This window comes from Pseudorasbora parva, chromosome 3 (assembly GCF_024679245.1).
Source record: "Pseudorasbora parva isolate DD20220531a chromosome 3, ASM2467924v1, whole genome shotgun sequence".
NCBI classification, from domain to species: Eukaryota; Metazoa; Chordata; class Actinopteri; order Cypriniformes; family Gobionidae; genus Pseudorasbora; species Pseudorasbora parva.
In genome coordinates this window covers 12,725,122-12,743,349 of record NC_090174.1, presented here as the reverse complement: position 1 = coordinate 12,743,349, position 18,228 = coordinate 12,725,122, and the positions used below count along the sequence as shown (strand labels likewise).

Sequence of the window (18,228 nt, the reverse complement as noted above, 5' to 3'; positions counted from 1 at the left end):
ACTTTTCCACAGTTGACGCTTAATTTAAGCACTACTCTGTCAGTAGGTGGGGATCTCAGAGGATAGCGCTCTGCTTTCTTCTGGTCACGGCTCACATAAACTCCAGGTCCCAGCATTCCATCTGCTGATTGCTGGAATCCAGTTTTTATGATCAGACGAGCTTGTTGCACAGATGTGCCGTGATACATCGTATAGTATCTGCCTGATTTGGCTTCCTGGTTTGCCTGAAGATGACGATCTTCATCATAGAATGCCTCCCAGCCAAAGAATGGGATGGATGCCATTTAAAAAAAAAAAGAAGGATTTCCTGTGGAAAAAATCAAATAATAATAATAATAATAAATTGCTTGACACTATCAGTCAAATGTTTGGACACATCTGCTCAATCTTTATTAGCCTACTATTTTCTATAAAACTAATAAAGTCAACAAAACTAAATAATAACTTCCCAGTCCAACTTATTTGTTAATATAATACAGTTTAATTAACAGACTTTATTGAGGTCTAAATTTAAAAAGCAATTAATAATAATAAATAAGCATTTCTAGCAACTATGCCAAACATCACAAACATTAAAAATGAAACTAAAATCTTGTCCAAATCTTTAAATCCTAATGTACAGTCAGTTCTTTAGGCGAGTTCTTTAGGTAAAATAAATTGTGTGCATATATTTATAGTACCCCATGTCAGCATTTCCGCCAAGTTCGTATAAAATATAAGATTTTGTTTTCTCGATGTGTTATAGCTTATATTATTATAAAAGGAAAACACAGGTAACCTACCTTAAAATACTTCTCGCTAGTGAAGAAGAAATGCCGAGTCTAAACTGTCTTATTTGGTTACAGCCTACTCAGGAATCTTTCACTTTCAGTTCTTCTTGAAGCCGTCTTCCTGTTTTGCTGGGGGAGTAAAATATATTTCCTCTTTAAACAAAAAAAAAATATATAGCAAGGGATATCAAACAATGTAGCTAGTTCACCATGCATTTATTTTATTCTTTAAAATGCTCAAACTTTTTTAAAGCGAAATTAATATGATACGTCAATCAAACAGTGTAGACCCGCCTTCATTATATAAAATACTATTTCATTGGCCAGAAGCGATCTTACGCATAAACGTGGTGACCAGTGGCGTTGCCATGTCCGCTTAAAATAAGCGAATTTCACTTTCATTAAATTGGTCAATAATAGCAGTTAGTGTAACCCACTAATGTCAGAACACGGCTTTTTACAATGGAAAAGTGTTCCGATCAACCTCCTTACTATCCGAAAAAAAGGAAAAATATTTTCAAATATTTTCTGGGAAATATGTTTTATTGGTGTGAGACAAAGATTCATTCACTGCCCACTTTTGATAGGAGGGTCAATATCACCAGAGAGTGCCTTTCAAACCTCACAATACTCATACATTTGGATTATCATTTGCCATTCGCCATACCAGTCATGTCATAAATATAGGCACAGTATATATGAAATATATTATCTGAGCTCCCACACATTTTTTGAGATAATTAGCCTATGTGCCATTTTTCAGAGCATAAACCATAGATATGTCCACCATGTCATGGACATATATATTACTGTTAAATACATTTTCAGTGCAATATTAAGATGCAAATGATACTTTTTGAAAGGTATAAATACAAAAAATATTTTACGTAAATCTTGTGTTTTAAAAGAAACTCATATAATTCGCACATGAATTTTATATTATACAAAAAATATATATTTGGACGCAGTTTTTTGTTTGCATGTTTGCACACTGGATTAAAGTATGACTGAATTATTATTTTAAATTAAAGATGACAGGGTGGATGAGCACACGACAGGGTGGACACATAAAGCATAACACAACAAAAACATAACAAAATATTTTTCTCCTTTTCTCTTATTTTTTGCCAGTTTTACTTTTAACTTTTTCAATTCTTTCATAATTGTCTTCTTTCTCGACTCCGTTCTCCTCGAAGGTGTTGCCTATAGACTACATAAATTATTGTCAGGTTTTTCGGCCAATCACTGTTCATTAGGCCTATTTCATCTCTAACTAAATTATTCAACTATTGCCAGGGAAGCTATTTTGTAAGTATATATATTATAATAGGTGACTAATTCATAAATTAATAATAAATAATTAGAGTTATGTTCATTTCCTTATGTCCATACTACGTGATAACCTTGAGGGACATAGCTGTGGTGGACAGTCTAGCTCCAGTGGTTCTGGAGTTGGAGGAGGAATCTGCAATGCCACTATTGTCCTGGCTTTAGCTCTGGCAGCTTTCTTTGCCTCCTTCCATTATTTCCTTTGTGAACGTTTCCTCTCTCTGAGGTCATTAAAAGTGACCTCTATTTTCTTCCCTGTATTTATATCGTTCCTCAATCTCTCCTTTTCTTTCTTATAAGGTATGCCTCTCTGAGTTCTTGGTTTGCATCCCAGCGTTTTCTGTATCGCCGTGCACTTTCTGCCGCACTCAGAGGCATGCCCTGAGAACAACAATGATTTTGTTTTGTTTTTAAATTACAAAATATTATCTACAGCAGATGTTTTATAAAATGTAATATAACATTTCTATAAATTAACTAAAATGAATGCTATGTCCACCCTGTCATGTGTATGTCCACCCTATCGAGTCTAAGGGGCCAACAGGGGGGACATCTTAAGCTTTAATTAACATATCAGCACAACAATCTGTGACTAGCTAAAAAGTTAGTCTGGTTGTTGAAGAGAATTTGGTATATTTAATACACTTACATTCTTTGAAAATATTGTATTTTACTTCTAGTAGACTATATTTTATGCAGACAGGTGGCATGGTGTTAACCTTTGGCAAAACAAGTAAGCAAACTCATAATAAAAATAAATTTTTAAATTGTGTTCAGTTGTAAAGTAAGCAGCTACTCAACTCAGCAGTTGAAATTCCCACCACTGAAGAGATTAAAAACAAATCTGATGTCACTAATGGAGATGGCCTTTTCTTAAACGGGCAGATTCCGCAATACGACATGGTGGACAATCATTCAAGGGACATGGACAAATTCTTCTTTTTTATTAAATAACAATATTGTCTTTATTAAAAATGATCAATACACTCAATTTGAGAGTAATATTTTATTTAACAAAATATTAATAGTAAAATATATTTTTTTTATGATTTGACTTTGATTCAAATTTAATAAGCAGTGTCTGGGACATAGCAAAATAACATACATCCTCTTATACAAAAAAAATAAAATAAATAAATAAAAAAAAAACATAAAAATGTATCTAAAGAGCCAATCAATACTTCTGTTTTGAATAAAAAACTTACCCTAATAAAACACACCCTTTCAAAGTCATTATCATGGCAAATGAGTTAATTCAGGACACCAAAAGCATTTGAAGATGAAAACTTACTTTTCTGAATTTAAAAAATATATAGCTATAATTTGCAATTACTTTCCATCACTGGGTTGTATAAAAATTTAAAATGCCTGATACATGTTAGAATAATGAGACCTTAGTAGAAGAACAACGAAGAGACCCTTCTTATTTTTATTCTTTCTTTCTTTCTTTTTTTTAAACATGTCTTAATGTATCTTTAACTAATACGTGCCATGCAGTTTGTATTCATCACTGCCTATACTTTCGTTCTGTCCGAGAAAACGATGTTTGTCTCTTCGGTCCCAACACTGCATGATTCAAGTGACCCAATTCCAAATTTTTCCTCTCATGTGGCCCAGATCGGATATGGCATGTGAAAGTATAAGCAGTAAAAAAACGCATGAATTCCGATATCCTCAGATCCGATTCAGGCCTAATCCGATATGAATCGGATACGTGCATTTGCGTCTGCGGTGTAAGCAGTCCGATCGGATATTCCCCAGTAAATGCGAGTCGTGCGTCATTGAAAAAAAGGACGGAGGCGAATGACGTCAACTCAGGTGGACACAAACTGTGATCAAAGGCCAGTGTTGCCAAGTCCGCAGTTTTCCTGTAGGATTGGGCTACTTTAAACACAGTTTTGAGTTGCAACAATTTGGCAGGTTTTGTTGTTGAAACCTGGCAACCCTGTCAAAGGCTCTCCTCTTTTTCTCCGCCTTACGAGAGAAATGTTTTGCTGACCTTTAAATATGTGTGGAAAAGTGCAGACAGCAAAACATCGGCTAACCATTTTATCTGCGTCCATTGCATATTGCGCCGTTTTACTTAGCCTAGGCGTCACCGCCGGTTAAGAACGTCTTGGCTGTTTCGTGTACAGTGTAAATGCAAATATCGGATAGGCTATGGCCGCTTTTAAAAGATGATGCTAAGCGGTTATTCAAAAAAAAAAAAAAAAAAAAAAATAGTCACCAAATCAGAGATATGCATCAAGACATGCAGTGTATCATAAATGCAGCCTTCATGCCCTCTACAAACAATCGTTAAAATTCAATGTCCAATAATTTGGTAATACTGCAACTAACTATTTGTTTTAGCAATATCTGGCAACACAGCCACTGCGTGCTAGTGCTAACACATGGGGGGAACTAGAACATGACAGTAGGCTACATTAATATTTTGGTTATAAAATATTAAAAAATATCTATGTTGAAAAATGTACAGCTGGTAGGAGAAATCGTCTCGTCATAATTTTTTTATTGCGTTTGTGTTCTTGCTTTTTTTTTACAGGGCTGCTAACTCAGGACACATAACGTTACAATATATTTGTTTTACTAGCGTTACAAAGTGGACATGAGCTCGCTGCGTATCTCATAGCAACCAGTGTTCTTGTTTACGGAGGCAGAAGGTTGTTTTCCATTATGCGGCATTCCTCGGGGAACGAAACTTCACTGCTGCTGTTGCACGCTAGCTTATGACATTGTACCTTTATCTTTGTCAGTTACACTATATCTTAGGTAAAAGGGGCGAAAACCTGCCCTAAAACCACTCCTGGTCGTGTAGCGTTATCTCCCAACCGCCGGCATTAAAAGCTTTGGTATTTTAATTAGATTTCAAGCTGTATCGCGAGAGATGTCAGAGCGTCACGGTGACATGCGGTCTCATGTTAATGCCGCATTGTATCCTCCTCACTGTCCCGCCAGGCTCTCCACGCTCAGTTCAAGCTCGGTAGTCAACGGGACGCCGTAAAGCCTGCTCAAAATGTATCGAAAAGTTTGGGTCTCCAACTAATGTGACAGCTTTCTGGATTGTTTACTTGATTTTTTTCTGGAAATGTCCAAGACACGCGAAGTGCTACTTGTTGGGGAGGGCAACTTCTCTTTCTCGGCAGCTTTGAGCGAGAACGCAGGCGATGAGGTCGGCGTGACCGCCACTTGCTTTCACAGCGAGAATCAAACATGTAGACAGGAGGGAGCCGAATTAAACATACAGCGACTCCGTGAGAGAGGTCGGTGATGTGATTATTTATTCTGATAATGTTGCGAAGACTGTCTTGTGTTCATGTTCTTACTCCTGCAGTATTTTCTTGCGTCTTTGTTGCAGTTTGTACGATTTCTTTCATTTCAGCATATACCCACCACAGTTTTGTTTCTGCTAATGTAAACATTTCCAAGGAGACATATTCTTCCCACACATCAAGTATTATAGCCCCGAATTTGCATGCAGCCAAGTCCATAAATTTATACAGCCGGTTGCTATGAAACGACTGAGGAGGGTTAAAAGCCTCCTTGAATTCTGTATGATAATTCTGCAGAAGCCTTGAATTCAATACAACCTTTGCCAACAATTCCCATTGCAGGATCAGTTGTTCTGTTTGAAGTGGATTGCACATGCCTAAAGGAGCACAAAGCCATCCAGCATCATCTTTTTGACTGTGTGATTTTCAATTTCCCTCACTGTGGGCGTAAAAGTGGCGTGAAGAAGAACCGCATCCTGTTGCTGAAATTTTTCCAAAGGTGAGTGTGACACTCTTGTGGCAACGAGGTCTTTATTAGGGTGTTACATAAGCTTGACTTCAAGTGTTATGTAATGTTAATACTGAGGGGATCAAGAGTTTCAAGGTCTTCATATTTCACGTATGATTGATGTTTTGTGCTTTTTTTTCAAGTGCCATTGCAGTCCTGAAGGATAATGGAGAAGTGCACGTCACCTTGTGCAATGGTCAAGGCGGCACCCCGTGTGACAGTCCAGTGAGAGAATGGCACAATAGTTGGCAGGTGGTTGCCATGGCAGCAGAAGCTGGGCTAATTCTCAGTGAAATTCGTCCCTTTGACTATGAAGCGTATCAAGGTTACAGATGTACTGGTTACAGGTAAACAACTTTCAAGTCCACTAAAACGGAGAGGTTGCTCACTGCAGAGCTACGGGTGGAGTGGGATGTCCAGCTCCCCCTCTTTGAATGTACTTTGGGCCTAATGGGGGGAGCTAGAATATCTAACCACATCCTAACCCTGTCCATAACTCTATCCCTCCACCCATTAGACGTCACGAGAGGTAGTGGTAGATGTCATTTGACTCGGCAGTGCACACCACATGCTAAAATTAGATTTGGCGTGGTGTATAATTTAACTACATATAAGTCATATCACGATCATATAAAGACACTCACCTAAAGGATTATTAGGAACACCTGTTCAATTTCTCTTTAATGCAATTATCTAATCAACCAATCACATGGCAGTTGCTTCAATGCATTTAGGGGTGTGGTCCTGGTCAAGACAATCTCCTGAACTCCAAACTGAATGGATTTTGAGCGTGGCATGGTTGTTGGTGCCAGACGGACCGGTCTGAGCATTTCACAATCTGCCCAGTTACTGGGATTTTCACGCACAACCATTTCTAGAGTTTACAAAGAATGGTGTGAAAAGGGAAAAACATCCAGTATGTGACAGTCCTGTGGGCGAAAATGCCTTGTTGATGCTAGAGGTAAGAGGACAATGTGCCGACAGATTTAAGCTGAGAGAAGAGCAACTTTGACTGAAATAATAACCACTCGTTACAACCGAGGTATGCAGCAAAGCATTTGTGAAGCCACAACACGCACAACCCTGTAGGCGGATGGGCTACAACAGCAGAAGACCCCACCAGGTACCAATTTGCACAAGCTCACCAAATTGGACAGTTGAAGACTGGAAAAATGTTGCCTGGTTTGATGAGTCTCGATTTCTGTTGAGACATTCTGATGGTAGAGTCAGAATTTGGCGTAAACAGAATGAGAACATGGATCTATCATGCCTTGTTACCACTGTGCAGGCTGGTGGTGGTGGTGTAATGGTGTGGGGGATGTTTTCTTGGCACACTTTAGGCCCCTTAGTGCCAATTGGGCAACGTTTAAATGCCACGGCCTACCTGAGCATTGTTTCTGACCATGTCCATCCCTTTATGACCACCTTATACCCATCCTCTAATGGTTACTTCCACAGTATAATGCACCATGTCACAAAGCTCGAATCATTTCAAATTGGTTTATTGAATATGACAATGAGTTCACTGTACTAAAATGGCCCCCACAGTCACCAGATCTCAACCCAATAGAGCATCTTTGGGATGTGGTGGAATGGAAGCTTCGTGTCCTGGATGTGCATCCCACAAATCTCCATCAACTGCAAGATGCTATCCTATCAATATGGGCCAACATTTCATGCTTTCAGCACCTTGTTGAATCAACGCCACGTAGAATTAAGGCAGTTCTGAAGGTGAAAGGGAGTTAAAAACAGTATTAGTATGATGTTCCTAATAATCCTTTAGGTGAGTGTATATAAAGCTTCATACAATAGAGATTGTTTCAAAGAAGCTTTACAGTGATAACAGGAAAATTCTATGCATGTTCATTTAATTCATAAAGCAATTCTGCAAAAAATGATGTCATCCAGCCCAGCTGAGTTCTAGAATAAAGAACTTTTAACAGTCCTGTTACGATTATGTAATGACATTAATTTTTAAATTTAATAAATGCAATTATTTTGCTTAGGAGTCAAGACAAAGGTTTTCATGTAGAGGGAGCTCTGACACACATCTTCACTCGGAGTCTTCCGCACACCATGCCAGAGAAACTGAAAATGGAGAAAACCATAGGGAAGGAGACAGTTTGTTTTGAGCTTCCGGCAGAGTTGAGGAACTATATGAACAGGTGAGTGGTGACTTGTTGCTTCCTGAATAATAACAAAACTAACGGTGTGTTTAAAAGGTTTTTCTTTGAGTTTTTTGCGTACAGGCGGCAATGTTGTCAAAACAATCCCAGCTCTAAAAACACTGGGTTATGCATGCCAGCCAGTAGTTGGCAATGTCACTTTGTAAAGAAACACTGTGTAAAAACGATATAAAATTGTATTAACATTAAAGGTGCACTATGTAGTATTTTTGCAGTAAGATATCCAAAAACCACTCGGCCAGTGTTATATATTTTGTTCAGTTGAGTACTTACAATATCCCAAATGTTTTCAACTATTTGTAAATTGTGAGAAAATTGCTATTTTAACCAAGGACCGGGACGTGTCAGCATAGCGTTTGAGGGAGTCACCTGTCAATTTAGTCATATCTGCGTTACCCTCGGTTTTATTTGGCAGAAGCGCTTTACTCTTAGCAGTGTGAACACGTCACAGCAGCGCCAAGTGAAAGCTCAGAGTAACATCATAACATCATTTTAAACACACTTAAAGGGGGGGTGAAACACTCAGTTTCAGTCAATCTCATGTCAATCTTACGTACCTATAGAGTAGTATTGCATCCTTCATATCTCCGAAAAGTCTTTAGTTTTATTATATTTATAAAAGAAATATAGGCTGTACCGAGTCTTTCCGGAAAAAAACGAGTGCCTGGAGGCGTATCTTGTGGGCGGAGCTAAATAATGACGAGCGCGCAAAGCGGTGACGTCCTCTAGCGTGGAGAAACCCCATAGCTATCGAGCTCAGCTAATAGATATATGATCCAGAATCACATTCGGAGGCTGAAATAAATTAAACAGGGGAAGCAACAGCAGGACGTCCGTCTCTGTGGTATGTACTGTATTTAGTGGCCTGTCAACATTTGTGTATCTTTACTCGCAGTGTATGAGGACATGATTCGGTTTATGGACTATTGTATGCGACTAAACCTTAGCAGTAGCAAGCAAAACGGTTTTGCACATCAGACTAGTGTAATGTTATACATAGAACAACAATGGAGTAACCGTTAGTGCATTTGAATGACGAAGATCGTGTCGTTTACTGATGTTTACTCACGCGATGATAGCCAACAGCACAGACATTTGAAGCAGTTTTACTCACCGGCTGCTTCCAAAGCAGGACCGAACCTTTATCGTTGGGACCGCTCCGTCAAAAACACACTTCTTTGGTATGATTTGGTGAAGTCCTGTGACAGCAGTGACCGTGGAAATCCACTTTGCGACGCGACTGAAGCGATATTGTGACGCTTCCCGTCATTTCTGCGTTCAAATCGGTTCAAATGCAGCGCTGCCTTCCCGGAATGCTGTGCTGAAGCGTTGAAGTCGCTTGTTGTCACCCATAGGAATAAAGTGGAGCACGGCGCGCGTCATAAGTGTTCACGGGCGACTAGATCTGCACCTGAGAGAGTGTTTATGGGCGTGCATTTCCTCTCTCGCTCTAGTCATGCGCGCGCGCACCTTACCAGGAGAAGAGCCCATACGGCCCATACAAGGACCTTCCGCTCTATTAACGTCAAATCGACCCATACTCGAAAAAAAACTCTCCGAAACCTGAAGGAGTATTTTTGACACAGAAATACTCCATCAAACGTCCAACATTAGTTTTTGAAACTTTGTCTATGTTTAGGATGGGAATCCAAGTCTTTAACAGTGTAAAAAGCTCAGTATGCATGAAACAACATTTCACCCTCCCTTTAAATGTATCTTATTTGATAAACAGAGCTGCTTTACCTTGTAATAATGGCCGGAAACGTGGAAGTGCGGGCACCCGGCAACTGTGTCCGTCTGTGTCCGTTACTTTAATAAAAGTCCCGGTGTTCGCGAGGGGGGTATTTGTGTAACAATCGCTCCAGCAGCCGTGCTCATCTCCACAACACTCTGTCCTGCTGTGCTTCACACTACAGTAACGTTAATAACCGCATGCATGAACGTGATTTCTGCCCGAGTCCTATTTTCTACCGGCTGTAAGGTGTAAGGTGTAGACCACATGTCCCAAGATACGCCTTTGTTTTGAACAGGCGACCTCCAGTGGACAGAAAGTTGCATAGTGCACCCTTAAACACGCACACAAATGCACACGAAAAACAAATTTCTACACATTTCTACCATAGGTGGCACTAGTGATTCAGATACTTCACCATTACCTTATTCCCCCTAAACGGGATGGAGGTAGGCTTGGGCAGTATCCAAATTTTGATACCGTCAATCCTCCTCCCTATTTTATCTTGGTATACGGTATTAACCGTATATATATAAAATATACGGTTAATACCGTATACCAAGTATAAATAAAAAAATTATGACGTAAGGCTCAGACAGCGTCAACAAACTGTTGGCTTTGCCTAAACCGTTGCCTTAACCGTTCAGAAACTAAATACCAAACACTAATACTGAAACAATAACAAATTAACATGCACAAAATATGAACAACTTTTATTAGCAACAAATAGCAGTTTATAAAAAAGTGAGAAAAACAAACAGATTTAAATTAACATAAACATCCAAGGCTGCGTTTCCCAAAAGCATCGTAAGCAAGTTGATCGTAGATCAATTGTCACCAATGATTTCCAATAATTCATATTTTTACTGTTATATGGTAGGAGGCGCTATTATGCATCTTCTGAAAGAGTACAGAATCTCTGGATCAAAACACCGGAGTAGCAGAAACAAGTGCAAAATGTAAAATAACATGATCATTAAATTGAACAGCTGCAAAACTGCATAATGTTACCGAATGAAATACCAACCCAGGACGAGGGATAGGTCTGCAAAGCTTTGGGGGTTTTGATTGAAGCGATCGACTCCATGTTTTGATCATCCTTCTGAATACGATCCAGACGTAGCCTTCAGACATTATAGTAACAGTATAGACATTTATAATGTTGCAAACGTTTTATATTTCAGATAAATGCTGTTCTTTTGAACTTTCTTTTCATAAAAAAAGCCTAGAATTTTTTTTACACAACTGTTTCAACATTGATAATAATCATAAATGTTTCTTGATTCAGCTTTGCATCACAGGAATAAATGACATTTTAAAATATATTCAAATAGAAATTCTAATAACATTATGTTTGTAATAACATGAATGCAGCCTTGGGTCTTTTTTAAAAGGAGGCCAAACTTAAGTCTGTGCTCCCAATATTCATTTTTTACAACTAATGGACCTACAGGTACTGGTCATATAATTAGAATATCATCAAAAATTGATTTATTTCACTAATTCCATTCAAAAAGTTTAACTTGCATATTATATTCATTCATTACACACAGACCGATATATTTCAAATGTTTATTTATTTTAATTTTGATGATTATACCTGAAAGCTAAGGAAAACCCCAAATTCAGTATCTTAGAAACTTGTAATATTTCTTAAGAAAGGATTTTTTGAAATCTCGGCCAACTGAAAAGTATGAACATGAAAAGTATGAGCATGTACAGCACTCAATACTTAGTTAGGGCTCCCATTGCCTCAATTACTCCAGTAATGCGGCGTGGCATGGAGGCGATCAGTCTGTGGCACTGCTCAGGTGTTATGAGAGCCCAGATTGCTCTGATAGTGGCCTTCAGCTCTTCTGCATTGTTGGGTCTGGCTTATCGCATCTTCCTCTTCACACTACCTCATAGATTTTCTATAGGGTTAAGGTCAGGTGAGTTTGCTGGCCAATTAAGAACAGGGATACCATGGTCCTTAAACCAGGTACTGGTTGATTTGGTACTGTGAACAGGTGCCAAGTCCTGTTGAAAATTTAAATCTGCATCTCCATAAAGTTAGTCAGCAGCAGGAAGCATGAAGAACTCTAAAACTTCCTGCCATGCGGCTGCGTTGACCTTTGACCTCAGAAAACACAGTGGACCAACACCAGCAGATGACATGGACCTCACTAAACCACCCAATCGGTCCACAAGACAGGACAGGCATGTGACAGTCTTTTGGACAATTGTCAAGTCAGCAGTCTTCCCCATGATTGGTAGCCTACAGAACTAGACTGAGCGATCATTTAAAGGCCCTTTTAGGTGTTTTGAGGTCATTAGCTGATTAGAGTGTGGCACCAGGTGTCTTCAATATTGAACCTTTTCATAATAATCACATTTTCTGAGATGCTGAATTTGGGATTTTCCTTAGTTTTCAATTATAATCATCAAAATGAAAAGAAATAAACATTTGAAATATATCAGCCTGTGTGTAATAAATGAATGTAATATACAAGTTTCCCTTTTTGAATGGAATTAGATTTGATGATATTATAATTATATGAACAGCCCCTGTATGTGTAACTTTTTTAAACTTATGCACAAGGGTTAATATTTCTATTTTTTTGACTTTTAATAGATATCATCACTAACATGAAAATGTTGGTAGCCAATATACTTTTTTTGCAGAAGTCATATGGTTTTGGAACAACATGTGTAGGTAAATAATGACAGAATTTCCTGTTTTGCATGAACTACTCTTTAACATGAACTAAAAGGTAGACTGGGTAAACCCAGTCTGATCTGCCGGCGATTTGATTTCACCCTGCAGCTCAATCTGGAAACCTGTTCATTTATTTCTACTGCAACCAATCACAGACTCAATAATCCACCTGGTGCGCTATTGGCAGGTTTAACACAGTGACGGATAGAGAAGCGATGGGTCATTGCCAGTTGGGCACGCCTCTTGTGGTCTGATTGGTTGAAGGACTATCCAATTGCATGTTGAGTCATTTGAATTACGCTTGTTGATCACGCTTCTTGTGCAGTAGAAAATACAGAGCAGACTCCCCAGACCAATGTTCAATTTTACATTGAGCTTGGTCTGGTGATAGCCAGACAACCTTTTAAGGTAATGAACATTCAAAATCTAGAGGCAACCGTGTGATCATGGCATTTATTTATAATTGATATGCTCCACAAACTTCTGTAACGGTGACATTGTCAAGCTAAGATCTCGTACTTAAATCTGTTATCACTCTCATCATACAAAAAAAGATGGGCAGTTCACTTAAAAGCTTCTGCATCATAAATTTAATTTGTTTACATCAATTTACTGGATTCTTGTGTTTCCTGTCAGGAATTTCCTTGGTCAGCAGTCACATCATCCAGTAAAAACGGTCCAGGAGCAGTTACTGAGAGAGCTGAAGTCAGTCTGGCCTGTATGCACTATAAATGAGGACTTCCCAGAACTGGTAAGCTGCCTGCCAGAAACACCTCAGTCATGTGACTCGACTCTGACCCACTCAGACGTCTACTGGATTAAACCTACTGATACCTATATATTTGACCAAAGCGAAACTGAGCAAAACGACTGTGAGTCTATGGATGAGCAACAAAGCTTTACTGGCAGCTATGCACTTCGACCGTCTCTGTTGCTGCATGTCCAAGAGATCACCCAGAACGAAGACTTCAGCCCTGGTACGCTTCATGCAGTCAGTGGCCTGGTCTTTCAGAGAGTTCCCATCTCCCTGAGCCGTTCTCCTGCATTCCACCAGCTTCTTTTGGTAGGAATGTTCCCTGCAGAATCCCATCCTCTTCAGTGCTTCCAAGATTGTTTGGGGTCGTTGCTCGCTGCTTACGGCGTCTCCTTTGAAGAGGCACGAATAGGCCTCGAAAAGCAAGTGTGGATGAATTCAAAGATGCTTCCCAAGTTTGGGCGGATCACATCTCTACCCTCTTTTTCTTCAGCCCTCGATGAAGATTTACAGTTAATTGCCATCTCAATAAATCTAGATCATTTAGCCACGGTGATTTTCGGCATTTCTGACTGGCGCTTGCTTTGGAGTGCCGATCCTCGCTTTCTTAAGCCTTTCGAGCTCAATCCTCTCGGACCTTTCAGTTCTTTCTCCCTTTACCCACCAAGCTATTCGCATGATGTCAGTTTCTGGATGGACCCAGAAATCTATGACGAACTGGACTTCCATGCACTTGTGCGAGTGGCTTCTTGCGGTTCTGTTAAAAATGTGGCCTTAGTCGATCGCTTCCGACACCCACACATGGGTCACGCAAGCCTCTGCTATAGGCTGACATATCAGTCGTCAGATCGCGCCCTCTCACACAGCCAGGTCTTGGGACTCCAGAATCAGCTCCGCAGACTGTTACCCCTGCGCCTTCAGGTCACGCTGAGGTGAACAGGTTTCGGCAACACAGGATCAAATGGATGTATATTCTCAGATTTTAATTTTTAAAGAAGAGTTTAAAGTGTCTTTATTTTGACTACATTTTTTTCTGTAGTTTTTTATAAATACACAAAAGTGAGTGGTTCAATTTAAAATTATAGCAAATAAAACTGGGTATTATTTCCATTGATTTAAAACTGACATATCAAACTATTTGAGCTAAAGGGACTATTTTGTTGCTGTGTTTAAAATCCTATTATGTTTAAATATTGCTTATGCTAATTAATACAAGTTTTACATTATTAATATTGTGGGAGATATCAAAGAAATGTTTACAAATTTCAGTAGAACTGTTACTTTCCATGTTGTTTAATATTAAATAATTTAGCATGTTTAGGGATCTATTTTAATTAAGCAACTTGGAGGCATAATTATTGATGCACATCTGCATATCATTTAATCTGATGCATTTTGGAAAAATTTACTTAAATATTTTTCTAGGTTATTCGTAGGGCACGTGTATGTTTACAATATCTCTGAAGCTGCATTTGATACTGTGATATTTCTGGAATGTTTTGTTTATGATAATTTGTGACTGTAAATTGTATTGTTATAAGTATGTAATTTCTGTTTGTCTGGCAGTAGCGTCAACTAAACAGGTTTTAAAAAATAATGGCTGTTGTCAAATAACTTAACAAACCTGCTTATATGAAGATATTTTTGTTGAAATCCGATGGCTCACAAAAGGCCTCTATTGGCCGCAATGACATTTCCTCTCTCAAGACCCATAAAGGCACTAAAGACGTTGTTACAAAAGCCCCGTTTCCACCAAAATTACCCGGAACAATTTGTACCAGGAACTTTTTTTACAGGAACTTTTCTCCCCCCAAACCTGCAACTGTCTGCGTTTCCACCGCGATTTAGTCCGGTGATGTAGGACTGCGCGCGACCGCTCCTCCAAGTCAGTAACGGACAGTAATCATTTTTGCACGACACTAGCCACGTTTACAAGCACACTTTTTTTGTCATTCCGACATGATTTTGTGACATGCAGTTTGTCTGCCGCATCAAAAATGTCAACGCTGTTTTCTCCGGCAGCTGGAATGTGTTAACTGTAGCCATAGCAACTCTTAATGGCCACCAGAACTAATACAGTATTATATTAGCTATTTATTTGTTGTAAAGTGTAATGATCATCTCAGAAAAAAATGTATTCTTCTGTCGGCGCAGTTACAGTTAAAGTAAAAACTGCCAGGGGCAATATACGCTGTGTCATTATTCCAATATTATCTTCATAACTTATGAAATAAAAAGTTTACCCCTCAGAAAAATGAGCTTTCCTCTCTTGGGCGGGCTGCGGCGTCATGTAAGGACGCACACTTAAAAGTAATCGGTCAGGTCATTTACATGGTGAAAAATAGACTGTAAAAAAAATGAATAACGAGTATGGAAGAGATTCAAGCTGTGCTGCTTTTGCTGGTTATGTATAGGTTTACTAAAGAGGTAATTGACTGTAAAGAGCACAGGATATTCAGAAAGGTTGTAAAGCTGATTTAAAATGACAATGTATATTATTATCAGCTAATACGGACATTGAACGTGAGGTGGCTGAGATGAACGTGCACCATCAGACAGAGAGCAAGACTGATATTTACTGAACGCAGAACGAACCTCACACAAAAGACTTTTAAAAATGCCGGTTGAAATAAAATGCTGCGTGAGCTAAACCAATCAGCATGTTCAGCGCCCAAGTCCCGCCCTCGAAAGTTCCTGAACTTTGAAAAAGTACTACCCCGCGGGCAGTGCCGTTTGGAGGGGGAAATATTTACCTGGAACTTTATATAGACCCTGGTTCCTGCGGTCAAAACACACCGAGTACCACCCAGTTAATTATATGACCAGTTCCTGGTCCCTGGATAAAGTTGCTGCGGTGGAAACGCGGCTATAGTCCATCTCACTACAGTGGTTCTACAATTATTTTATGAAGCGATGACAATTCGTTTTTGTGTGCAACCCCTCAAATAATGACTTGTGAAAGCTGATTTCAAATCACTGCTCCTTTAAGCTTCAGAGCTTATTGAATCATCATATCGATTCAGGATTCGGATAGTGTGTCAAACTGCTGAAATCACGTGACTTTGGCGATCTGAGCCGCTGAATCGATACACTGATTCATAAAGTTCCGAAGCTTCAAGAAGCAGTGTTTTGAAATCGGCCATCACTATATTAGTCGTTTAGCTATAAAACTATTCTTGTCACTTCATTAAATGATTGTAGAGCCACTGTAGTGAGACGGACTTTGTAACGACGTCTTTAGTACCTTTTAAGGGTCTTGAGAGAGGAAATGACATGCTGCCAGTGGAGGCCTTTCTGAGCCATCAGATTTCAACAAAAATATCTTCATTTGTGTTCCGAAGATCTTACAGGTGTCGAACAACATGAGTGTAAGTAATTAATGACAGAATTTTCAAAATTTGGGTGAACTATCCCTTTAAGATGCTGGTGTCACCTACTTGTTAAGCTAAAATAGGTAAATATTTGGTACGGGTCTTTCCTGAGCCTAAACAAAAAGACTGGCTTGAATTCTAGCCAGGAAAATGTGTTTATTCTTAATTGGCCAAAACATTTCTAATGCTAAAAAAAGAAATGTCATAATTGCAGCTAAATTTAGGGACAATTGCTAATATACAAATCCATACAAACAAACATGAACATGGTATTATTATGATGCACTAAAGAAATGGATAGTTCTATTCAAATCAAAAATATTGTTTTAAATTATTAAGCCAACCTAAAAATAACAAAACTAATTTGGGGTAAATCTCAGGGATAAATACCTTTTTTGCAGTTGCTGGTTAAGGTATTTTTAAAGTGTAACCTGGTGTATGAATATTATAATCATTCAGTAGCATGGTATTACTAGTGTTAGGCGTAATGTTTTACTAAGTAAGGACCCACTTTATATTAGGTGGCCTTAACTACTAGTACTAACCATAGACTGTAAAAAAATACTAACATTTAAATAACTCATTTGATACAATGCACTTATTGTGTACATATGTGTTTTTACATTGTGCTCGGATTTAAAAAATGACCTGCATGTAATTACATCTGTAATTCATTTCTGTAGTTACATTTATTATTACACTGTTGACCCATCCTTTACACCTAACCCTACCCCTAAACTTCCCCACACCACCACACAGCAATAGTGTTTTACAATACAATATGAACACAATAAGTTCATTGTACTTATTTATATGTAAGTACATTGTAGTTAAGTCCATAAAACAGTAATTTACCTACTTTTTAAGTAAGACTTTTTTGGGGGGGGGGTGATTGAATTACAGTTACTTTTGTATATGGAATATAATAATGCTATATATAATAATAGTGGATTTAACATACAATTTTAACAACTAATGCTAATTTTTTTTTAAATTGTATGTAACCTCCCTTTAAATACTTTGGTTAGATCAAGAATGTATGCAACTGTATTATTTATTTGAAAAATATATTATTTATTTTAAAAGAGCAATTTTGATATGGGATTTAGGAAGTAGTAATGTAACACTTTCAAAAGAGTAATAAGGGATATGCACTGTTGGATATGTAATTAGTAGCTAGTAATTCATTACTTTATTACCATCTGATATCATCATTGTATCAATAATGCAATAGTATTATTTCTAGCCTACTAAGTTGGCCTAATACATTTTTCAGTTCGGTTAAATCATATCCAAATGTTATTGAAGAGAATAGATGAGAAAAGGTTAATATTAACTGTGTTATGAAATGTATGTATATGGAGATATAGTTGTAGTAAAATGTACTTAGGTTATTAAAGTCAATTAAAGCATATTAAATTGCAGCAGAGTTATTATAGTTAACTAAAACGTTTAAATGAAAATGAAACCGAAAACACAAAACTAAAAACCCATTCAAAATATCAAAACCAGAACAAAAACATCATAGTGTCTTAATTACACTAAAATAACAGTGGTTAGCGGTCTGTCAGACTCGAGGATTTTTTCCTTCCGCCTCCGTCGACCTGC

General features: G+C 38.3%; 2 protein-coding genes across 2 annotated transcripts in view; one reads left to right on the top strand and one right to left on the bottom strand.

Moving 5' to 3' along the window:
• Window positions 1-4,174, bottom strand: part of gig2p (grass carp reovirus (GCRV)-induced gene 2p) — a 5,003-nt gene extending 829 nt beyond the window's left edge. The window contains exons 1-2 of the mRNA XM_067437828.1: window positions 783-4,174; window positions 1-307 (exon numbers count right to left, since the gene is read on the bottom strand). The exon at window positions 1-307 is cut by the window's left edge and continues 829 nt beyond it. Coding sequence (XP_067293929.1) covers window positions 1-284 — 284 coding nt within the window. The 5' untranslated portion in view covers window positions 285-307; window positions 783-4,174. The remainder of the gene's footprint in view (window positions 308-782) is intronic.
• Window positions 4,175-4,503: 329 nt separating this feature from the next.
• On the top strand, window positions 4,504-14,852 carry fdxacb1 (ferredoxin-fold anticodon binding domain containing 1). Its single transcript, XM_067437826.1, has 5 exons — window positions 4,504-5,362; window positions 5,714-5,870; window positions 6,023-6,226; window positions 7,886-8,044; window positions 13,132-14,852. The coding sequence occupies exons 1-5, from the start codon at window positions 5,188-5,190 to the stop codon at window positions 14,183-14,185; spliced, it is 1,749 nt and encodes a 582-aa protein (XP_067293927.1). The 5' UTR covers window positions 4,504-5,187; the 3' UTR covers window positions 14,186-14,852.
• The last annotated feature ends 3,376 nt before the right edge of the window (window positions 14,853-18,228 follow it).